The sequence below is a fragment of the Gymnodraco acuticeps genome, unplaced genomic scaffold (genome assembly GCF_902827175.1).
Source record: "Gymnodraco acuticeps unplaced genomic scaffold, fGymAcu1.1, whole genome shotgun sequence".
Lineage (NCBI taxonomy): Eukaryota > Metazoa > Chordata > Actinopteri > Perciformes > Bathydraconidae > Gymnodraco > Gymnodraco acuticeps.
In genome coordinates this window covers 292,296-314,865 of record NW_022990928.1, presented here as the reverse complement: position 1 = coordinate 314,865, position 22,570 = coordinate 292,296, and the positions used below count along the sequence as shown (strand labels likewise).

Genomic DNA, 22,570 nt, shown 5'->3' with positions numbered 1-22,570 from the left:
AGGAATTTAAAAAATGTGCAGGGTGAAAGTAAATACTTTTTGGCTGGACAATACATCTGCAATTTTGCTCCAAAATGATCCTCCAAATTAAGAAAGACAGACAGACAGAAGAAAGAAAGAGGATTAAGTGCCATGAGAAACATTGTTAGGTTTGCTAGTCCCACATTGTGAGTGTGCATAGCGCATCTGCCTGCAGGTGAAGTGCCTCTGGTTCAGATGCATGGCTGTTATACACCGTGCTCTCTCGGTGCTGTATGGCAGCGGATCACTGCAGCAGCATGGAGCCGTGAGGAAACAGCGCTGTGTTCCTGAAATCACACCGCTGCTGCTGTCGAGGAACTTTAGTTTGAGCGATTGTCTCTGCCCACATTTACCAACTTTACCTGTTGTAGACATTTGATGGTAGCCTACGTAATGGATGTCGCTCCAGCGTTTCTGTGGCTGCTGTTGTGCAGTCTGCGCGTTTCTCTGGCGGCTGACTGGCAGGCGGTGGACCCTCATGTTACCCTCCTCGGTGATGTAATCGACTACAAGGATCCCTGTAAAGCTGGTACAGTTAATTTTACCTCGTCTGCAAATATATTGATCCTATGTATTCCCTTTTGGTGTATGCAGTATTATGTTCTGTGTGTTGTTCCAATACACGTAGCCTCTATAGGCCATAAACACATTGAGCTCAGACATCTCAAAGTTAAATGTAGCTATTAATGATGTTGATGTAAATGTATAGAAAAATGTAGGATAACATTTAGGTATACACTTTCTATACACAAAAGAAAAAATCCTTCCATATATTGTCAGTAATTTATCAATGAGATAACAACTTTGTGTTAACCTGCATGAGTTGTTAGAGTAAAAGCACTCATTTCCACAATATAAGTAAAATAAATGTCATTTGAAGATGTTTGTATATAACTTGCTCTTGACTTATAATGTAGGTATTTTAAGTATTGGTCTAAAGTAAAACAAGTAGCAATCTCTGAGACAAATCAGCCTAATGCAACAGCTATATTGTTCAAGTGTCTGGTAGTGTTGGAAGAACTAATGCCACAACATAAAAATACTCCATTACAAGGAAAAAGTCCTGTATTTAAAATAAATACGGTCTAATAAATAAATTGATTAGTTAGATGACTGAAAGGGCCCTTTTATATCATTTTATATGACAGTTTTAGTGAAAAACAGTTAAACTTAGCTGAAGTTTCATCTGTGGCATAGCTTTATAGTTTACAGTATTGTAACAAAGCTTTCAGGTACATATAGTGGAAGCTATTTGTCTCAATATTCGTGGAGAACAAGTATCTCATAAGTTAAAATTGAAGTACACAAGTGAAGTATCTCAGAGTTGTACTCGGGTGCAGTAATAGAGAAAATGTTTTTAGTGACATTGTGTTTAAAAAATAAGAAGAACTATTCAATAAAGCACCATAACAATATTCAGAAATAGAGGTCAGGATGAGGTGTCTGATTTGATAAACCCGTCTTTAATACCATTGCAATTAGCTTTCTGTAGAGTTAAAGAATATGCAACTTTATTCCTTTGTATAACAAGCCAAAAGATCACTTTGCTTATTAGCGGGCCCCCAGCTGGTTGTGGTCCCTTTTCACTTGTGACTTCTGAAACTTCCACAACACACCACTCTTCTTCTCCGAGGCAGTTGCCTGGAGACTGGGGGTCATTGAGGCCGTGCCAGCGCTGTCCTCGGCAGGACGCCGGTGAAATCCCTCTGGCTTCAGGGTATGGGGCGCACACTGCAGCGGTGACAGTCATTTACAGTCACCCTTTGCATGAGTGAATTCACTTCAAAAGGCCGACACAGGGCCTTCAATGTCTTTTCAGTTGGACTTTCAAAGGTGGTTACATCACACAGCTAAATGAGGTATTTAATGGGAGCAACTTTACTAAGCTTTTCTGCCCGACTAGTAAAACATGAGATACTGTTGTATGCAGGAGGTCATTATAATGGAAGCAAAATGTGAGGGAACCGAAAACATGGTCAGATGTGTGTGGGATTCCTCTAATTAGGTTTCAGAATAGACACTTTGAAGCCTGGATTTAGTTGTCAGTAACTGAAAGCTCATTTGGACTTCAGTATTGGCTAGTGTGTTTGTAATGTTTTGTGTCTTGTGGTTCAACTTTGTGTTTTTGATGTTGAAGTTGAAGGTTTTCCTGCTTTCAACCAAACTTAAGTCCAGACATGAATCACTCCTTCTTTTGGCTTGTTTGGTTGTTTACACTTGCTTGTTTTTTTCTCCCAACCTGCAACTCTTTAACACGTTCACCTTTTTTTATCTTATGCTGTTATGCAAGAACACTTTTCCATACCTAGCATTTTTAGGCTTAGTAAAACATTAAGCCTGGGACTGACGTTATAATGCTGTCACACCTGATATCTGGGACACGTACAAAAGATAAGAGTAATGTTTGGGGAATCCATGCTGCTAAACCAAACACACACAAAACAAACATTGTTCCTGGAGTGCTCTGTGGGTCTTCCTGATTTACATGGTTGGTCACAAGCCATTCAATTTAGAAGAGTTTCCTCTAATCATAATTTGATTGGTAGAAAGTGATGTTGAGTCTTTGAAGGTGTGGAAGATGCAGTTCTTCATCTTATCAAGCCTGCAAAGCTCTTTGCTCCGATGTACAGTAAAGGACTTCACTCCTCAGTTAATGAGTTGCTGGGTATAATTATGAAAACATATCTCTGCTTATTGACTAAGGCATTTTACCACAACCTTGTTTTGTAACTTTGAGAAACACACAACTCTACAGACTTAATCTCAAGGCCATAAATGAATATATGAACTTCTTACAGGAGTTCTTTATGGTTGTTGTTTTGTCATTGGAGTACAAGTCCAGCAAAGTGTAGTCACAATGCTATAAGGTATTCAGTTCACATCTTCATTCTTTGAAATGACAGAGACAGTCCTCCAATATGTTTCAGTGTGTGTGCTCAGCAGGAGTGTTTGCTGATCAAACAGACACATGGAGTCCGTTTAGACCTGTTCTCAGGACAGAGATATTAGACACAGTAATGCATGCAGTGAAGTTTGGCTGCTTTTTGAAGTAAGAAAAATAACTGAGAATCAGAGATGAGTTTTAAAAATATCATTAGAGTTAGGTTCTGTCTGTGATGAAGAAATGATTAAACCAACCGCTCAAACCTTTGTTTGGATTTACTGAATGACTCAGTGTGAGAAATAGGTCATTTTCTAAAGTTTAGTTTTCTCCACATTACTTAAAGATAACACTACTCCGAATTAAAGAAATAATATGATATTTGCTAAATATGCTTAGAGCTTAAATGGGAAAATCAATGTATCTGAGTGTTCATCTTTTCGCCCCAGCTGCCTTTTTGGGAGATATCGCCCTTGATGAAGATGACCTCCGCATGTTCAGAGCCCTCAGCAATGATGGTGCAATGCCCACTGTCCAGACCAGCAACACAGACTCAGGTATCAAATATCATTAATTTACTGACCTTTGAATTATTCTTATGACTGTTTGGGGTGTTCAAATAAAGGGATATACTCAATCCAGACTCACTTTTGCACAGTTAACAGCTCCAGACAGAGCATCAGGAGTAAGAGAGCCACAGACAGACAGAGTCTCCGTCGGAGGAGGAGGAGGAGGAGGAGAGCGGCCACATCCAGACCTGAGAGAGTGTGGCCGGACGGTATCATCCCGTATATGATCAGTGGGAACTTCACAGGTGAGCTCTGGATTAAAACAGCAAAGCATTCATAAATATTTACAGGAGAGTTGTCTGCTATACACAGTCAGCATGTGTTGGCTGCTCTCTGTGATTTTGACCTGGTGAGGCTGTCAAACTCTAATTCCTTTCAGGCAGTCAGAGAGCCATTTTCCGACAGGCCATGCGTCACTGGGAGAAACACACTTGTGTAACATTCACTGACAGGACGACTGAAGAAAGCTACATTGTTTTCACCTACCGACCCTGTGGGTGAGTTGGCTGCTCATTAACCATTCTTATATATACTTGGGTTTCTACTAACACGTGTACATGTTCTAAAGACACATTATTTGTCTCATAGAGTATGTCCAAGTATCCCTGTATTCATGCTCATATGAACAATTACACTGTAGTTACTGTCACTGTAAGTTATTCTCCCTAGAAAGCCCAGTCTGCTCTGATTGACTTGCAAGAAAGGCACTGAAAATGTTTCATGAAGCTGTTGTCCCTTCTAAATCATTTAATTTGTTAAGATGCTATTTAGTTTTATTCAATAATTGATCAAGATGCTTGCATGTAGATAATGGCTCCATACTGAAGGACTTTGCTCATATGGCAGCCAAACATTCTGTTGTGTGTGTTTGAATGGCCCAATGAAAAAAGCCATTTGATTGGTCGAATTAAACAAGCCATATGATTGGTCAGTTGAAATTAGCCAATTGATCGGTCAAATAAAACAAGCCATTGGGCTGGTCATTTAAAACAAGGGATTTGATTGGCCCATTGGAACGATTCATTTGATTGGCCCATCTAAGTACACAGACATATATGAAGGCAATGGCAGCCTGTGAATGTTACATCCAAAAACATAAAATCTGAAAAACTTGTATTCTACAAAGGTCAACAAAAAAGTAAAGCTTCTAGTTATGATGTTCAGACACATGGGTGTATTGTCCTATGTTACACTCATGCACCTCAGTGTTTGTTAAGGTGCTCTTTAGTTAAATAGTGTCGCCCCTGCAGGTGTTGCTCCTACGTGGGGAGGAGAGGTGCCGGCCCTCAGGCCATCTCTATAGGGAAGAACTGTGACAAGTTTGGCATCGTGGTGCATGAACTGGGTCACGTGATCGGCTTCTGGCACGAACACACACGTCCAGACCGGGACGAGCATGTCAGCATCATCAGAGACAACATCCAACCAGGTACTGACACTGGATAAAAAAAGTGTAAAAACATGCATATCCTCACTGACCCTCCACATGTTTCTTCTTTCATTCACTCCACTGATGATGTGTTTATGAATAGGGCAGGAGTATAACTTCCTGAAGATGGAGCCGGGCGAGGTCGACTCGCTGGGGGAGGTTTACGACTTTGGCAGCATCATGCATTATGCAAAAAATACATTCTCCAGGTTGGCATTGTGAAACCTTGTTATGCTTTTCTTTCCCAAAGTGAGTTTTGTGGTACTACTATAATATAATCACTTTATATCCCAGATGTATTTTGATTCAGCTCTACCCTGGTTCACATAAACAGGCTATTAGTGATTCACTCTTACTACTATGCCTGTAACTGGCCACACACAGTGCACCAGGCCATCATCGCCGACACCTTTCTTCTTAGACTAAGTGATTTAGCTCCTTTATGTTCATGGCATTTAGAGTTTTAATTGAATACTTTTTTCATAGAGGAGAGTTCTGATTGGTTACTGTAGTTGTATGATATTTATTACAAGGTCTTGCTCATTTGACCTCCCCAGCTGCCCCTCATTTCATGCTGCATTATTAGCAGAGCTCCTACACTGACCAAGTGTTGTTCCCCTCATTCAGCTCTGCTAAACAAGCTTCATAGGGAACCTCAGGGGATTTGATCTTTTATTGTCACAGAAATGGTTTCACACTAGTCTCCTTTTCATTTCTGTCTCGTGCATGTTGTTGCCCTGTTGCTTTTCTCTGTGCTTTTGGTTTTTTACCTCCAATCGCCGCTTTGCTGGTGTGGGTCATGGAGGCGAGCCAAGGTAAATAAAGGCCTGGCAGTTCAGGCTTTGTTGAACAATTTGGGCTGGAGTGGCCTTTTTCTCTGGCATTCAGCAGCGGGCTCCACTGAGCCGGCTGGCACCGCCGAAAGGCCCCTTTCAGAGTGCTCTGTTTGCACATGCCTGTCATTCATGGGTGCATCTCCATGGGAACTGTGCAACAGTGACCTCCAAACCCAGAGAGATAATCACAATCAATAAAGTATTAAGGTGTTGAACAGGAGTCAGATGTCTGAACTTTGGAACAACATATGTTGCTGCACCTCCTCATCTGCAGACTTTTGAATTATTAGATTTATTTCCATTTCTTTGAGAATTAACTGCTTGTGATCCGTCTGATACAGAGGCCTCTTTTTAGACACCATCTTGCCTCGATATGACGTCAATGGAGTCCGGCCACCTATTGGACAGAGGACCCAGCTTAGCAAAGGGGACATTGAACAGGCCCGCAAACTCTACAAGTGTGCAAGTGAGTAGTGCATGTGCAGAAAACATCCTGACCCAAATGATTAATTTTATCATTATTATTTACCAATCCAATTAGATAGCAAACACTATGACTGAATATGCACTAAAGCTAAGGGAACCAGCTTCTTTGTTCTTTATTCTGGGACATTAAAGTTATTTCTAACTGTAATAAGACCATGTGTATGTTATGGTGTGTGCTTGTTAAAGGATGTGGGGACAGCCTGCAGGAAAGCTCTGGAAACTTTTCTTCTCCGGGTTTTCCCAACGGTTACTCAGCGTACGCTCACTGTGTGTGGAGGATTTCTGTCACTCCAGGAGAGAAGGTGAGTAATGACAAACAACAAGTCATTCATTTAGGGCTAGACAAATCACCAGCTTTATCCAGTTACTGACTGTGTTACTCATATCAAAACATTCAATACATTAACTCTCCCAGTCCCAAATACAATTCTCTACAGACTCTTTAGCTGTAATTAAATATTACAAAAATGCCAGCAGTGATATGGTGCACAGGTCAGTTTGAAAAAAATCGGTCCATTTATTTAAGTACTTTTTAAGGTCAAATTGACAATTATTCATGATATACTGTCGATCAATTGGCAGGTACATTATTCAGTTTATCTTTATAAGATTTACTTACTTTTATTAAAACTACTTAATGATTAACTTTTGAAACCATAAATAAGAATTCACACTTAATTGAAATGAATCAGTGACCACTGCTGGCTCAGTGTCACACGTTTCAAACCTAGTAGTAACAACAAGAGGAAGATATTTTGTCACAAACTTCCCTCCATGTGTCTTCTTCTGTCTCTTAGATTGTTCTGAATTTTACTTCCATGGACCTCTTCAGGAGTCACTTGTGTTGGTACGACCATGTAGAGGTCCGGGACGGGTTCCGGAGGAAAGCTCCTCTGAAAGGTCTGTAACTTTGACTTAAACCTCGCCTCCCTCTCATGCATAAACCTCAAGTCATTCCTGTGTCATAAACTCATTTCCAAGCTCTGTGAAGTGTAATTTCTTCATGGACTTTTGCAGGCCGTTTTTGTGGAGACACACTTCCAGAACAGATCATCTCCGCCGACAGTCAACTGTGGATTGAGTTCAGAAGCAGCAGCAGCTGGTTGGGAAAAGGCTTTACAGCAGTCTATGAAGGTACAACATTGACAATATTGTACGCTTTTATTCAGCACTTTCTTTCCCCTGACTGTAGAAATATAGAAAGCTTACCCCTGGTTGAAACAAATCACTTCTCACCTCCTGTGCAGCCATCTGTGGGGGAGAGGTGAAGCGGGACAGCGGCCAGATCCAGTCTCCCAATTATCCCGATGACTACCAGTCCAACAAAATGTGTGTGTGGAAAATCACAGTAGCAGAGGGTTTCAACGTTGGCCTCTCCTTTCAGTCATTTGAGGTAAAATCACTTTTCAAGGCATTATGAATAGGAGAAAATGCAAGAATGCTTCACCAACCTCAGATTCACCACGTTTTCTTAGCTCTTTAGTTTTTCGACTTTGAAAGGCGAGTAAGGCCTCATCTGCTGTAACATCTCATTGCAAACATCACTGGCCTTGCTTCCCCCCTGCAGATTGAGAAACATGACAGCTGTGCCTACGACTTTGTGGAGGTGAGAGACGGCGGCTCAGACAGCAGCCCACTGCTCGGACGTTTCTGCGGCTACGACAAACCAGACGACATGAAAAGCAGCTCCAACCAGCTCTGGCTGAAGTTTGTGTCCGACGGCTCGGTCAACAAAGCCGGGTTTGCAGGCAACTTTTTTAAAGGTCAGAAAGTCATTACAGTAACAAACGGCCAGGATTGAAGAGAGCGTCTGGTTTTATTTTGACGTTTTCCAATTTCCAGAGATGGACGAGTGCTCCAGACCCGACCACGGTCACTGTGAGCAGCGCTGCCTGAACACGCTGGGCAGCTACAGATGTGCCTGTGATCCAGGGTATGAGCTGGCAGCGGACAGACGCAGCTGTGAGAGTGAGTGTAGACGCGACTCCACACACTGAGCCTGCATACTGCTTCAGTCACATCTGTACCCTGATTGTAGAGATCTTCTCTCAATGCAACACATATCCAATGTCTCTGAGAAGACAATAAAGTGGAAGCATTGCTGGGTCTTTGTTGTGATCAGCTTCAGGTATATTGTGCTTATTCTATGTTGTGAAGATCTCAATGAATTGGTGGAATATGGTCTCAGAAATGTGTAAAGGGGGCATGCAATTTATGTGTTTTTGAGACCATATTCCACTCATGCAATGAGCCATTCACAAGATGGAATACATATCAACTGCACCATTTTAAAACAGGGTGTTGTACTTAATGTGAACGTTTTGAATGACGGTTCAATTGAGAAGATCAATATTGCTCCCCTTTTATTTATTTCCATTAAATAGATATAGATAGAAAGGTACTTCATTGATCACAAATTGGCAAATGGTGTTGTGGCAGCAGCACGGTTTACAGGCATTACAATCTTTAAAGATGGAAGAAAGTATAAACATGATCAAATGAACATGACATGAACCACAAGAATACTCAATATAAAACGTTCTAGATAATTTAGACTGTTCCACAATATATTACAGTAGCAGGACACATATATACGCATTGGTAGTATATAAATTACAGTTGTGTAACTAATTAAGATTATTATTAAGACTAGAAACAGGGGGAAAAAACTAGCCTGGCTCTGTCTAAATGTAATCAAATCAAATCAAAGTTTATTTATAAAGCACATTTAAAAGCGATTTTTGGTCGGGCCAAAGTGCTGTACATGTAATAAAAATACATTACTACAATCACAATAAAAGACAATAAATTACAACAGATATATAAAAAACACAAAAGGTCAGGAGTCGTGCTCCGCTCTGACTAGAAAGCCAGGGAGAAGAAGTGTGTCTTAAGAGTAGATTTAAAAACCCCTAGGGTCTGGGCCGACCTCACATGGAGGGGCAGAGTGTTCCAGAGCCTAGGGCCAGCTGCTGCGAAGGCTCGGTGCCCTCAGGTTTTGAGCCTGGTCTTAGGCACTATCAGCAGCAGCTGGTCAGCCGACCTTAAGGCTCTGGCTGGGGTGTAGCGCTGGAGGAGTTCAGCTATATAGGCCGGAGCCAGCCCATTTAATGCTTTAAAAACAATTAAAAGGATTTTTAAATCAATTCTGAACCGAATTGGAAGCCAGTGTAGTGAGGCCAGAATTGGGGTGATGTGGTCACGCTTTTTGTGGCCAGTCAGAAGACGTGCAGCTGCGTTCTGCACTAGCTGCAGGCGTCTAATTGACGCACGTACAGAGCGTTGCAGTAGTCCAACCTCGAGGTAACAAAGGCGTTAATAACCCTTTCCAGGTCTTTAAAAGATAAAAACGACTTGGTCTTGGCCAATAGTCGTATTTAAAAAAAGCAGGTTTTGACTACGCTGCTGACCTGCTTATCGGATTTAAAAGCGCTATTGAAGGTCACTCCAAGGTTCGTGACAGAGGGGAGGATATTATTTTTGAGGGAGCCCAGAATATCTACCTGGGAGGCTGGAGGTTGGGGTCCAAAAAAGATAACCTCAGTCTTGCGCTCATAAAATCAAACCTTTCGAAAAACTGTTTCCAGTCTTTGGTTTTTAACTAATCTAACTTCCTGGGGGTATGGACTTTTTTTTTACTAGGTTAATTCATCTTCTACAGCTGTAGTATTTCCAATCAATAGGCTATGACCTTCTTCTACCACCAGAGGGCAGTACTACCTCACTGCATTTCTTGAGCCTTCAGCACAATGTGGTGCATTTCTTGATTAAAAAAGTGATTGCGTAATCTTTAGTGACTACTCTTCTTCCAGTATCACTCATTCATATTACATAAATGATCCTGGCTGTAATCTAAGTTTTTGTTATCAAGAGCTTGTTAGCTACGGGGGATAACATGTCCTGCAATAATTCTGACATTAGCACAAATCTAATTAATGTGTCTGTGTGTTCTCCCACCAGCAGCTGCCTGTGGCGGGTTCATCACCAAGCTGAACGGCTCCCTCACCACCCCCGGCTGGCCCAAAGAATACCCCCCCAACAAGAACTGTGTGTGGCAGCTGGTGGCGCCCATTCAGTATCGCATCACTCTGGTGTTCGATGTGTTCGAGGCCGAAGGGAATGATGTAAGTTCATGACTGTAATACATCTCTCTGCAGACTTTTTATCAGATAGTCTACTATAATCATGATCATTTCACAGGCCAATTCTGTGTCCGCTGTAGTAAAAATGTCCAGTGTTTACCACCAGGTGTGTAAGTATGACTATGTGGAGGTGCGCAGTGGGTTGAGTTCGGACTCCGAGCTTCATGGGAAGTTCTGTGGAGCGGAAAAACCCGAGGTGATCACCTCCCAACAAAACAACATGAGGATCGAGTTCAAGTCTGACAACACCGTCTCCAAGAGGGGCTTCAAGGCCCACTTCTTCTCTGGTAAGTAATGAGGGAACTTTACAGGAAGTGCTGAGGAAGGAAACACTGAGGAAGTATTACATAATGCCAAAAGCCTGCTACTGTAGGAAACATCACTGCACTCCAGAGGTGGGAGAAGTACTCTAGATCTTGTAATTGAGTGAAAGTATAAGTAGTGTAGGAACACTAAAAAATATATATTTACTAAATATACTTAAACTACCAAAAGTAAAAGTACTTATTATGCAGATTGGTCCATTGAGTATAATTAGTGATGCATTAAAGTGTTATCAAAGCTGGTAAAGGTGCAGCTATCTACATCTGTAAAGTAACTAAAGATACAAAATAAATGTAGTGGAGTAAAAGTACATGAGTTACCTCTGAATTGTAGTGGGGTAGAAGTACAAAGTAGCAAACAATTGAAATACTCAAGTCAAGTACAAGTATCTCAAAATTGTAATTAAGTACTTGGGTAAATCTACTTGGTTACTTTACACCTCTGCTGCACTCCAAAAACAATGAAGTAGCTGTCTTCACTTTCTGATGCTAGACTGGAGGCAGGGATGTTGGACTTGTTTGTTCAAATGTAATTTAATTTTGCACAATTCAATCATTTAAAAGCATGCCTGGAGTTTAAAGTGAATCTGTCAATTTCACATTCAGAATCACAGTTTGCATTATTCACACAATTAAGACTAATGTTTGTGTATTTCTCTGATGGTATTTTATTTTATTATCTAATATAAAATAATTGTGTAGAAAATGTCATTGCAAAAATGCTCTCCAACTAAATTATAAATGTGTTAAAAGTGCTTCATGCAACAACAGCTGAAATACATCCACCTAAACAGACCACCATTTATAATAATAACGGCTATAGAATTAATTACATTTTTTCTCAAATGAATGTCCCAACTGAATGCTCTTTTTTGTAATAAAGAATATGTTGATAGCTCATCTTAATATCCACATAATAACATCTTATTAATTTTGTAATGTTGCGAATGACCAGCTAAAATGTATTAAATGGATACACCACATCCATTAGTGTACGTATAGGCCTATATCTTGAACCTCAAGCTGTTGATGTATTTCACAATGTATGCATTTGGTTCTTTGGACTGGAAGAGCTGAGCTTTTTAAAAACACTTACATAAGACTCTTAGACAAGAGAGTTTTGCTGAGAGCGTACAGTACTGCAGATTCTCCCTCGTTCAGTAACACATGGAGCCTTTGTGTCTGCACTGCAGCGGCACATCTTGGCCCAAAACTCAATATGTGGTGAACTTTTTCTGCAGTCTGCTGTGACAGAAATGCTGTGCAAAGGAATTTTGAAAAGCAAATTCTTTAAACATTTCAACAGATATAGACGAGTGCTCCAAAGAAAACGGAGGCTGCCAGCACGAGTGTGTGAACACCTTCGGGAGCTACAGCTGCCAGTGCCGCAGCGGCTTCATGCTGCACGACAACAAGCACGACTGCAAGGAAGGTACAGTGGCTGTTTCTGCTGCATACTCACATGTCTTATTGGAAGGGTCAGTGCACACAAATTACAGAAAGACTGGAAAAAATGTCTTATTTTTATTTAAGCAGAGATGGCAAAAGTACACACATCCTTTACTCAAATAGAAGTACAGATACTCGTGTTTAAAAATACTCTGGTAAAAGTAGAAGTACTGACTAAACTTCTTTACCAAAGTAAAGAAGTGTGGGCTTCGAAATGTACTATAGTAAAAAGTACCCATAACTAGCAGCTGTTTTAAAGAATACCTGACCTCCCTTTATATTAATAGAACAATAATGTCATTATTAGCTAATGAATGTTTCCATGCTGAACAACGGCAAAATTACAACATTTTCATTGGTCCCTCTTCTTTAGAGAAGACCAGGAAATGATGGATACACGGATCGTGTTCAAATCAATAGGCACGCAATGACTCTAAATAATAATGATCAGGCCACCAAACACACATTCAAACTAAAGGAACCAGCTGTTAGAAAGTACAGGTATTTGTGTTAAAAATGTAAGAAGTCAAAGTAAAAAGTCGTCTATAAGAAGTATAAGATAAGAAGTGGAGTAAAGTACTGATACCAGAAAAATGTACTTAAGTACAGTAACTAAGTATTTGTACTCCACTACTTCCCACCTCTGTATTTAAGTGTTTTTTTTTCACCTTTTATTTAATCTCCCCTTGAAAATTAGCTGACATGAGGGGACAAAAGCTCGGTGTTCTACTTTATAACTTTGATATATATTATTTACATGTTATTTCTTCTGTCTGGACAGTTTTCTTATGAACTGCCTATTGTTATTACTTTTGATGGATGCCTATTCTTAGGGAAAGACCCCAGAGGACACTTGTGGTGAAAGGGGGAAATGATGTGACCACTCTGTGATGCAGCTTCCATTGTTTTGCTTTTCAGCGGGCTGTGATAACGCTGTGAGCACGGTGTCCGGCACAATGAGCAGCCCCAACTGGCCCGATAAGTATCCCAACAAGAAGGCCTGCACCTGGTCTCTGTCCACAACCCCGGGCCATCGGATCAAACTGGTATGTCGAAGGGTCTTTTGTCACAACCCAACTTGAAAAGAAAGATATTCATACCTTTTTATCACTACAGGTTTTCAACGAGATTGACATGGAGGCTCACCTGGAGTGTGCTTACGACCACCTGGAGATCTACGACGGGCAGGACGCTCGTGCACAAAGTCTAGGACGATTCTGCGGCACCAAAAAGCCTTCTCCAGTCATGTCCACTGGAAACAAAATGTTCCTGCATTTTTTCTCAGACAACTCCGTGCAGAAGAGAGGCTTTGAGGCTTCATACAGAGCAGGTGGGCAAAGCAATTTTCTACGCCCAAAAAGTCTGGAAAATGTCCCTTTGGAGAAAGAATAAAATACAAAATAAGTGATGTTTCAACTATGTTTGTCCCGCTATGTTTAGAAAAGTTGCATTCTTTCCTCACTTTTACAAGATCCTCTGTGTGACCCTCTAATCTTGTGGTTGTGAATTCCCAGAATGTGGAGGAAGCCTGAAAGCCGAGGTCAAGACAAAAGATCTGTACTCCCATGCACAGTTTGGAGATAACAACTACCCGAGCGGCTCGGACTGTCTGTGGGTGGTCTCAGCTGAGAAGGGATACGGAGTGGAGATCATCTTCCAAGTGTTTGAGATCGAGGAGGAGGTGGACTGCGGGTATGATTACGTGGAGCTGTATGACGGTGCTGACATCAAGTCTCCCAGGCTGGGACGATATTGTGGATCTGGGGTAAGGCTAAAAATACCAGTTTAGAGTTTTAAAAACTGTTTAAATTACTCTTCAAAAACCCTTTTTCTTCCCCTCAGGCCCCAGAGGAAGTGTACTCAGCGGGAGATGCCATAGTTTTAAAGTTTCACTCAGATGACAGCATCAATAAAAAAGGCTTTCATGTTCGCTACACAAGCACAAAATTCCAGGACACGTTACACGCAAGCAAGTGACTCTCTACCCCAAAACTAAATGTGGAGACTTCACCCCTAACTTTTGGTCGGACACACCCATCTCGAGTGGATGCATGGATTGATACCACAAACACCAACCCGCATACTTTTACACTCACATCTGTTTTGACAAATTGCATCTTCCATAGCTCTTTAGGATAAGAGGCGAGGATTAGCTTGCAGTGATTATTTTGAGTAAATTCAGCGCCTGTAATGAGCTGATTAAGTCCTAGCACTGTGTTGAAGATATACAATGTATATATTGTGATATAGTCTTAATTCTAATGAATGTAATGCACTTTGTTGTTTTATAAAAATGGACGAATGCACATAACAAAATAATAATGATGGAGAAAGAAATGATGTAATCTGAGTTTTCCTTCCCAAAATATGAATTGTTCGTTTATTTTATATTTTGTCTGACTTGCATTTGATATTGAGTTTTCATTTCATTCATTACATTAATTACAGATTCAATTAGCGCCACATAATTCAATCTATCCAATATTCCCTTTACATCTCTGACTACGTCCTCATCAGTAAAACAAATGTATACTGACTTTGAACAGCAACTTAATACATAATACCTTGATTTATTTTTGAACTCACTTTAGTCTTTTAGAAGTGTACAATGTGGGCGTATAAGTACAGAGACACCAATTCAAGGAATTGAGGAAGCGAGGATGTACAAACTGAAATATGAGCCCTGAGCCTTTCATTTAGACCGATAGGGCTCCAACACCAACATAATGTAATCAAATGGCAAGGATGATCTATTTACTTTTTAATTTGGAATAAGTACTTTGGAAAGAAGTTGGAAGACATTTTTTAAACTTTTATTAACATTTTCATTTAGTGTTATATTGGTTGCCAACATGTATCAGCCATTGAGTCAGCCAACAGTCAAGACATCTATCAAAACCAGTAGAACATATCCACACTTAAAACCATTTGTTCACATTATAAAAAACGTATTAAACCCAAATGATCTTAAATACGCTTTTACAAATGTTTTGTCGTTGTTCTGCTGCTAGTTAGAATAAAAAAACATTCCCAATGTCCCTAAATGCACCAAAACAAAAAAAAACAATAAATGATATAGCACCTGATTAACTAAACATTTACTGTATACTGTATCAACATATCCATAAAACCACATTATAGAGTGGTAAATATATGTGGATCATGATCAACAAAAAATTATTGAATGATTAAAGTAATAATAAACCAGACAGTTTCATATTCTTCACTGAAGCACAGCTCCTCTGAAGTGAAACGTGTGGCAGTAGATCCAGTCTAGAAAATGAACAATGTGTTACAGAACTTAAAAGTTCCCCGTGGAGCTGCTGTCCTCTAGAAGTGTTGTTTTCCAATGAGTGACCCTTTTTTTGTTTAGATGCACACACAGTCCTTCAAATAGTGTCACATTGTGTTAATGATCAACAGGTGGCAGTCACACTCAAAGGTAAGCTGCAATGTGCCAACAAATACAGGCAAGAAGAAGGCTGAAGGCTAGCTAGTAGCTAACAGATTGCAAATGTTTGTGAGGAAGAGGATCTCCACAGGCCCCCATCTGTTTCTGTTGTTGAGTTGTATCTAATGTACAATGCAAATTAACAATTCTCCACTTCTCTACATAGTAAAAGTAATTGTTCCATGTTTGTTTATCAACTTTTTAAAATCTTTTTCAGTTGCATATTTGTCACACTTTCTTAAATCTTAGGTAGGAACACTTTGAGAGGCTCATTCTCATGCACTTTATCCAGGAAGCCGAGGTTGAAGTAGGGGAACAGGGTCTCGGTGAAGGTCTCCCTGAAGGTGTACAGGTGTGCCATGCACTCTGCGTTGTAGAAGGACACTAGGCCCCTCTTGTAATCCAGATACACCCCGATCCTGACCAGGGGCTCCTCCAGGGACAGGACGGTGGGGGGGGAAGTGCCGGCCATGTACTGTATCCCATAAGACAGGGAGAGGGTCCAGAAGCCGTTGGCAGGGAGGGCTTTGATGACCCCCTTCCTGGGCACCGACTCCCGGGCCACCCCCACCGTCCACACGGTGCTGCTGTAGACTTCGATCTCCCAGTAGTGGCGCCCGTGGGTAAAGCCCTGGCTCCCCAGCAGCGACAAGGCAGCGTTGAACCGTGAGGGGTTGTCCTGCACCGTGAGGTTAAAGGTCTGGTAGCGCACACAGGTGAGGGAGGAGGTCAGGCTGAGCCAAGGGTTGGCCGTGCTGGAGTTAAAGGTGATGGCCGCTGGAACTTAAAACAGGACAAATAACAAAAGAGTTAAAAGATCAGTGGGTTTCTGTGCAGGCTATTGCTTCTAGTTTACATTTTGCATAGAAAAATGGGGCCAAAATGATACCAGACGGACATTTCCCCCCAAATAGGATTTGTTGTATATCCATTACTCCCACTCTGTCACTTTGAAATCTTAAAGAATACTGCATGCCTCCAGAGTGAAGGAAAAAGCCAAGCCTTCCTAAACATTTCCAAAAGTCTTGATGAATTTAAAGTGGACCTATCATGCTATATTTGAAATATATATTGTAGGGCCATACCTATACAAAACATGTCTGTGAAGTCTTTTTTTCAAAATACCAAACAGGTCACCCATTGTAGCCATCCCTCATACTGCTCAAACCCCTCTTTTGAAGCCCTGTTAGAGAAACGCGGATCTTGGGTTCTTAGCTTGAAAAAAATGAAAGAAGAGGAGGTGGAGCTAATGCCTGATCAGAATTCTACTGGAGATAAAGTTAAATTCAGTTGTGATAAAACGCCATCCTGTTTAAACCACGTCAAGGATTATTTCTGAAATAGTATGGAGCTCAAATGCTTTTTCTTTTGCAGGATTATCACAAGGTGAGTTCTTTTTTTATTTCCTGCTTTTAAACACATGTGCTCTTCAGTACAGGTTAGCTCTGAATGTTAGCGAGGTTTGCTAATGTACAAACAAAGACGTCCAAAACACGTCAGGCATTGTTTCTGATAGCAACTTTCTATGGGTCCGCCGACGTCACCATGGATGGACATGTCAGTTCGGATGGAATCTGTATCCGCTCGTTGTACACCCGTTTTAAAAAGATTTGGGTACGGAGGAAAAGAGAGAGGGTTTTATTTTCTGACGCTGCGTGAGTTCCCCGACGCACCGGGGACACATATGTATGTATAAAAGACATCACAAAGTGCATTTTGCATGATAGGTCCCCTTTAAGTAAATGGGATCTAGTTTTAACAACACAAACTCTCACAACTCGTGCAATTTAATCCAAGTCTAATTCATCCAATGATATGATGTTTTGGCTCTATGAAACCTGATGTACTTATATGATTCTGTTTTCTTCAAGGTTGTGTCTTCCTGGTCGAATGTACTTATTGTAAGTCGCTTTGGATAAAAGCGTCAGCTAAATGCAATGTAATGTAATGTAATGTGATCGCTTATTTTTTTAGACATGCATTTTAACTAAAACCTTACTATTTAACACTTTTGGTAAAGTTCAGTGTTTAGGAAGAAGTGAGCATACTGTATAATGAGACTTTGATTAAACTGCGAGTTTGAGAAAATGTATGTTTAGTTATAGATCTACAGTTTCTTCAATTCATCAATAGTTTTCTCAGTTATTTGTTAATTGTTCACACTGGAGATGTGACGAGAAGGTTTCTTCAAGAATTCATGGTACCATGGCGTGAGTAATAGATCTAAAAATGCTCATTTTCATGTATTCCTTTAGTACCTGGATAAAGGCTTCCTTTCATGGATTTCCACACTCTGTACTGCAGGGGCCCCGCAAAACGACCCTCACACAGACTGGGCGGTGTGAATGTTGGTTTTTCAAACTTCAGTGAAGGCCTTCCAACATAAGCAAAAAGTCAGAACACTTAAGAGACGGAGATAAAAACAAAATCTATGCAGAATAAAACATTCAGACGCTTCTCTCACTCACCTCTGGAGCAGTGCTTTGATGCTCTGAATCGAGACAGGAATAAACACAAGACAGACACAAACTGTGATTAGTATCTGAGAAGCAGAAAGCTTTTTCCACATTACATCAATGCCTGAGCTCACGCTATCCCACCCTGTGGGATCTCCCTGTGGCTGGGGAAAGTCCCGCTGTATGGCCCCGTGCCTGAGCTAAACCCCTTATCCTCCAGATCAACAAGTGAGATCACGGTCTACATCCTGTCTCCACTCTGTGCAAGTATTTTGTTACAAGAGAAGTAGCAGCTGTGTTAACATTTCTACCATGTACGATAGTCTTCAAAATAATGCAAAGTGACATGATCAACATGTTTATGGCCTTTTTAATAATAGTGTACAAACTTACAGAGGAAAGCCAGAATGGTCACACCCTGCTCGGTTAAGTGTTTAAATGTTGATGTTGGAGCCATTGAGGCACCGAAATACAGCCCAGATCATGAAAATGAACTTTTACCCCATATTCCTGATTCATAGCATAAACATGAGTCTGGAAACCAACAGATTTAAAACCATGAGCTCAGCATTTCTTGCTCTAATTACCCCCAGAGCTGACTCATAATGCTGTTTCTCATTTCCAGATGGATTGTTTTGAACGTGGTTGAGGTTGGTTGAGGTTGGTTTCAGCGGATCTTACCCGCAGCAGGGTGAAGGCATCCTGCTCCCTCAGCTTGTCCTCGATCTCGTGGAGGGCCCCCTGCAGACGGGAGATCTCCACACAGAGCAGCGCCTTGTGCTCGTCCAGGCGGATCAGCTCCCTGCGCTCCTCCGTCTTCAGCTTCACCTGCAGCAGCTTCTCCTCCTGGTACAGGAACTGGTGCAGGTCGCTGAACTGGGCCTCGATGCGCTGCTTCAGGTCAGCCGTGTGGTCCTGGATCATGGACAAAGTCAGTGGGAGCAATCTCTTACAGTGTTTTCACAAAGAGGATCTTTTGTTCTTAGCTGCTACAATCTATGTTGGGAATTAGACACATTAACATCTTTGTTTTGCAGATTGCTTTCTGGCAAAAGCCGATTTCAAAGGTGCCCTATTCTGTTTTTCATCAATATATTATAGGTCTCAGATATATACAAAACATGTCTCTGAAGTGTTTGGCTCCAAATACCAAACAGATCATTGCAGCATCCCATAATCCCCTCTGTTTCAGCCCTGTTTCCAAAGTGCTGATTCTGGGTCTGTTACATTAGATGAAAATAAGGAGCCCCTCCCCACGCCCCTCTGAGAGAGATTTGGTTAAAAGAATACAATGGTGCTCTCGGGGGAGATTCAGGTGATAAGGTGGGGGGGGGGTACCTTGGTTGGTGATTGGCTAATGGTTACACAAGCCAAACAACTTTATGACATCACAAAGTGGCCAAAATCTGATCAGCTCATTTTCAGACAGGTTTTTATATAAATGGATCAGGAAAAAAAGAGAGTGGGTCTTTTTTCCTGAAACGTTCAGAGTCCCTTTCCACAGAGGGGACACATGTTGATGAATAAAACACATGAAAAAGTGGATTTTGTATAATAGGTGACCTTTCAGAGATTAAATGTCAAAGTGGATATTTTAGTCCAGTAAAGATTGTATTGTGTCCTTTGTGGCATCTATGTGTTTTTTGGAAGTGTTTCCTCTCACCTTCAGCTTTGTAACCTCGTCCTCTACCTCTCTGTCACACTGCAGCGCCGTGTTGAGCTCCACCTTCAGTGAGTCCATGGAGCTGTTTAGAGACGCCTGACAGGATAGAGACACAACATCACTGCACACTGACCCGCATCTACCTTCAAGTACAATGTCCCCCCTATGTATAGTTGATCTGAAGCAAAAAACTAGATAGGAACAGATTAAGAACTCATATATATATAAAACTATATGTAATGTTGCATTTAAGGTATTTGCTCACGTATACACTGTAGGAAACCAAACAGCCACAGCAGTGATTTATCTGAAATAAACTCCTGATATGCTGAATAATGTGCACTTCCTTCCCAAAAAAACGATCTTTTGGAAACTAAATCAAAGTCAGTGTTTAGAGAAGAAAGAAGAAGAAGAAATTGACACTATCACAGACTGAAGACCATGTAGTGTATTATGCACTAAGAAAAATATGCAAACAACCTGACTTGCAGCAACATGTGTAACAGAGAACTTGTGAGACCTTGATTTTAAAGGGTACTAAAATCAATAAATGTGTATTTTGGTTATTTTCCTTCAAACAGTGCATTATGAAAGCACGAAAAGCCCAAACAATCAAAATTGATCAGTGTATTAAAACAATATATGTTCTCCTGTTGGCTGAACTCACCCTGTACTTGTGCTCGGCCTCCTGCACACACACCATGGTGTGGTTCCTGTGCTCCTGGGAGACCCCACACACCAGACACACCAGCTCTTGGTCCTCCTCACAGTAAAGCTTCAGCTCCTCTCTGTGTCTGATGCAGCGGGGGACCAGAGCCGGAGCAGGGACCCTCTCCACCCCCCCCGACCTCCGCCAGACAGGGTCCGCTCCCGCTCTCCTCCAGACCCTGGCAGTAGCTCTCCACGATGTTGGCCACGATGCGGTTGGGCCTGTAGCTCTGCCCGGGGAACAGCTTCCTGCACTGGGGGCAGGAGCCGGTCCCTCCATGAAGGGGGACCCGGGGCCCGGTCCAGTAGCCCTCGATGCAGCCCTGGCAGAAGGTGTGATCACAGGGTAGGGACACCGGCTGCTTGAAGAGATCCAAGCAGATGGAGCAGGTGAGATCTCTGCTGATTCTGTGTGCTGAGCTTTTGGTGACTTTCCCAGCGAGGGGAGGCTGCCGCAGCTTTTCCATCGCTGCAGGGAAGTCTCCTTCCTTTGGTTTCCAACTTTTCTTCTCTGGCTTTAACCCCTGGTTGAGTTTTTCCAAGTTCTGCAGATAAACTGTCTGGATTTTCTTCACGTCTTTCGGATTCTTGCTCATTCCCTTGCCTTGGTTGTTTTCCTTTGTTCTGACGGTACAGCTGGACCTCCACGTCCTTCCTCTCCTGCAGAGTGCTGCTGCTCTGCTTGGCCTCCAGTCTTCCTGTTGAATGTGGGGAAATGAAGTGGGTGGTGCAGCAGCAGCAGCAGCCACAGCCTCTCACATCCTCAGCAGATAGTGAGGGAATCTCAACAGGCCCCCCTTTCCCCTCCAGAATGACGTCACGTCTGAGTCAGGAAACCAAGGCGGACTATGGATATTCTATCCTTGGCATGTTTGTATAGTGAAGCCTGCTCAGTAAGTGCAAGAAAGTTCACTAAACTCTTAATCCTTTGTAAAGTAACTGCAGAAAAATGTAAATCCTTACGGGAGCCTGTGTGTGTCCATGCCTGAGTGTGTTTGAGAAGTACATTTGTAATCACCAACAGATTTCCTGCTTGTTTTTATAGCGACACTCTAAGTAATAACTCCCGGTAAGTAATCATCGTCGCTGAAGGATAAACAAGTTCATAAAGAGATTTACAAAGAGAAAGAAAGCATCCTGCAGGCAGAAAACTCCACCATGGGCAAATACAAAGATAGCATGAATCATGTCAGTTTCCCCCGCCCCTCCAGTCATTATCACGCATATTTACAGCTCGGTCCCTGAGGGCTGGAACATCTGTCCTTGGAGTTTGTTTAACACACACTAGTTGACAGTTTCTTGTGACTTGCAGGGAAGAAAAAGAGCTCTGAGACTCGTCGGCATGTTTAAATATTACAGGGCGTTACATCACTCAGTGTTTATGGGAAGTCAGTACAAAGGTCAGGACAGTGAAGCGAGGGTTATGTTCATTTACATATGCATGTCAATTGGTCTGTCTGAGCTGGAAAGAGAGAAAAAGAGGGAACAAACCAATAGGGCGCATTTCTTATCTCATCTGGTACATTCAGTATTTTGAGTCTCTTGTAAAAACTTGTATCCTTGACATTCCTGAGACAGCAAGCAGATCAGCACCAAAATGTTGCGTTATGGACAATTGTGACACCTGGTGTTCAAACTGAAATGAAACAGAGGAATTATTATACAGTACATTACAGTATCGTGTAAAAAGTTATTCAAATCTTGCTCCTAATTACAAAACTACAGTAGACATTTAATAAGTTACGGTTGATATCCAGTGGGGTGGTGGCGAAGTCCATAGGGACTTGGCTTGGCAACTGGAAGGTCACCAAGTCCCGGAAAGACCAAGTGCTACCGAGGTGTCCCTGAGCAAGGCACCGTTCCCTACACGGCTCCCCGGGCGCCGTACATAATGGCAGCCCACTGCTCCTAACACTAGGATGGGTCAAATGCAGAGAAACCGTTTCGTTACATAGTACCTGTACTACGTAATGACAATAAGTTGAATCTTCAATCTTCTTCTTCAGTAGCAGAGGCGCTGTAGTTTAGAAAGCAGGGAGAAAACGGATGAGTGAATACGAGGTAAATAATGTTAAGCACGTAAGCGACAAGCGTGATACAATCTGTCTGCATTTCGATATCATTCCCCAACCAAGAACCCTCGCTGCTCTGTTTCA

The 22,570-nt window shown here is 41.7% G+C and overlaps 2 protein-coding genes across 2 annotated transcripts; one reads left to right on the top strand and one right to left on the bottom strand.

Annotated features, from left to right (window-relative positions):
• The first annotated feature begins 249 nt into the window (after nucleotides 1–249).
• On the top strand, nucleotides 250–14,854 carry LOC117558123 (bone morphogenetic protein 1-like). Its single transcript, XM_034234124.1, has 20 exons — nucleotides 250–550; nucleotides 3,352–3,459; nucleotides 3,561–3,716; nucleotides 3,851–3,968; nucleotides 4,722–4,900; nucleotides 5,004–5,109; nucleotides 6,078–6,202; nucleotides 6,409–6,524; nucleotides 7,020–7,122; nucleotides 7,240–7,356; nucleotides 7,470–7,615; nucleotides 7,790–7,985; nucleotides 8,065–8,190; nucleotides 10,183–10,346; nucleotides 10,471–10,651; nucleotides 11,994–12,119; nucleotides 13,055–13,182; nucleotides 13,253–13,466; nucleotides 13,651–13,901; nucleotides 13,979–14,854. The coding sequence occupies exons 1-20, from the start codon at nucleotides 400–402 to the stop codon at nucleotides 14,111–14,113; spliced, it is 2,946 nt and encodes a 981-aa protein (XP_034090015.1). The 5' UTR covers nucleotides 250–399; the 3' UTR covers nucleotides 14,114–14,854.
• A 73-nt stretch (nucleotides 14,855–14,927) lies between these two features.
• trim69 (tripartite motif containing 69) lies at nucleotides 14,928–21,171 on the bottom strand. The gene is given in 7 exon segments (XM_034234132.1): nucleotides 14,928–16,370; nucleotides 17,846–17,961; nucleotides 18,056–18,078; nucleotides 18,725–18,958; nucleotides 19,707–19,802; nucleotides 20,374–20,571; nucleotides 20,573–21,171. Coding segments are annotated over 7 exon segments (1,650 nt in total). The 5' UTR covers nucleotides 21,011–21,171; the 3' UTR covers nucleotides 14,928–15,825.
• Between the last annotated feature and the right edge of the window lie 1,399 nt (nucleotides 21,172–22,570).

Coding starts and splice junctions, on each gene's coding strand:
- LOC117558123 (XM_034234124.1), top strand. CDS start 400: ATGGTAGCCTACGTAATGGATGTCGCTCCAGCGTTTCTGTGGCTGCTG. Junction 10,652..11,993: donor CAAGGCCCACTTCTTCTCTG/GTAAGTAATGAG, acceptor ACATTTCAACAG/ATATAGACGAGTGCTCCAAA. Junction 12,120..13,054: donor CAAGCACGACTGCAAGGAAG/GTACAGTGGCTG, acceptor TTTGCTTTTCAG/CGGGCTGTGATAACGCTGTG.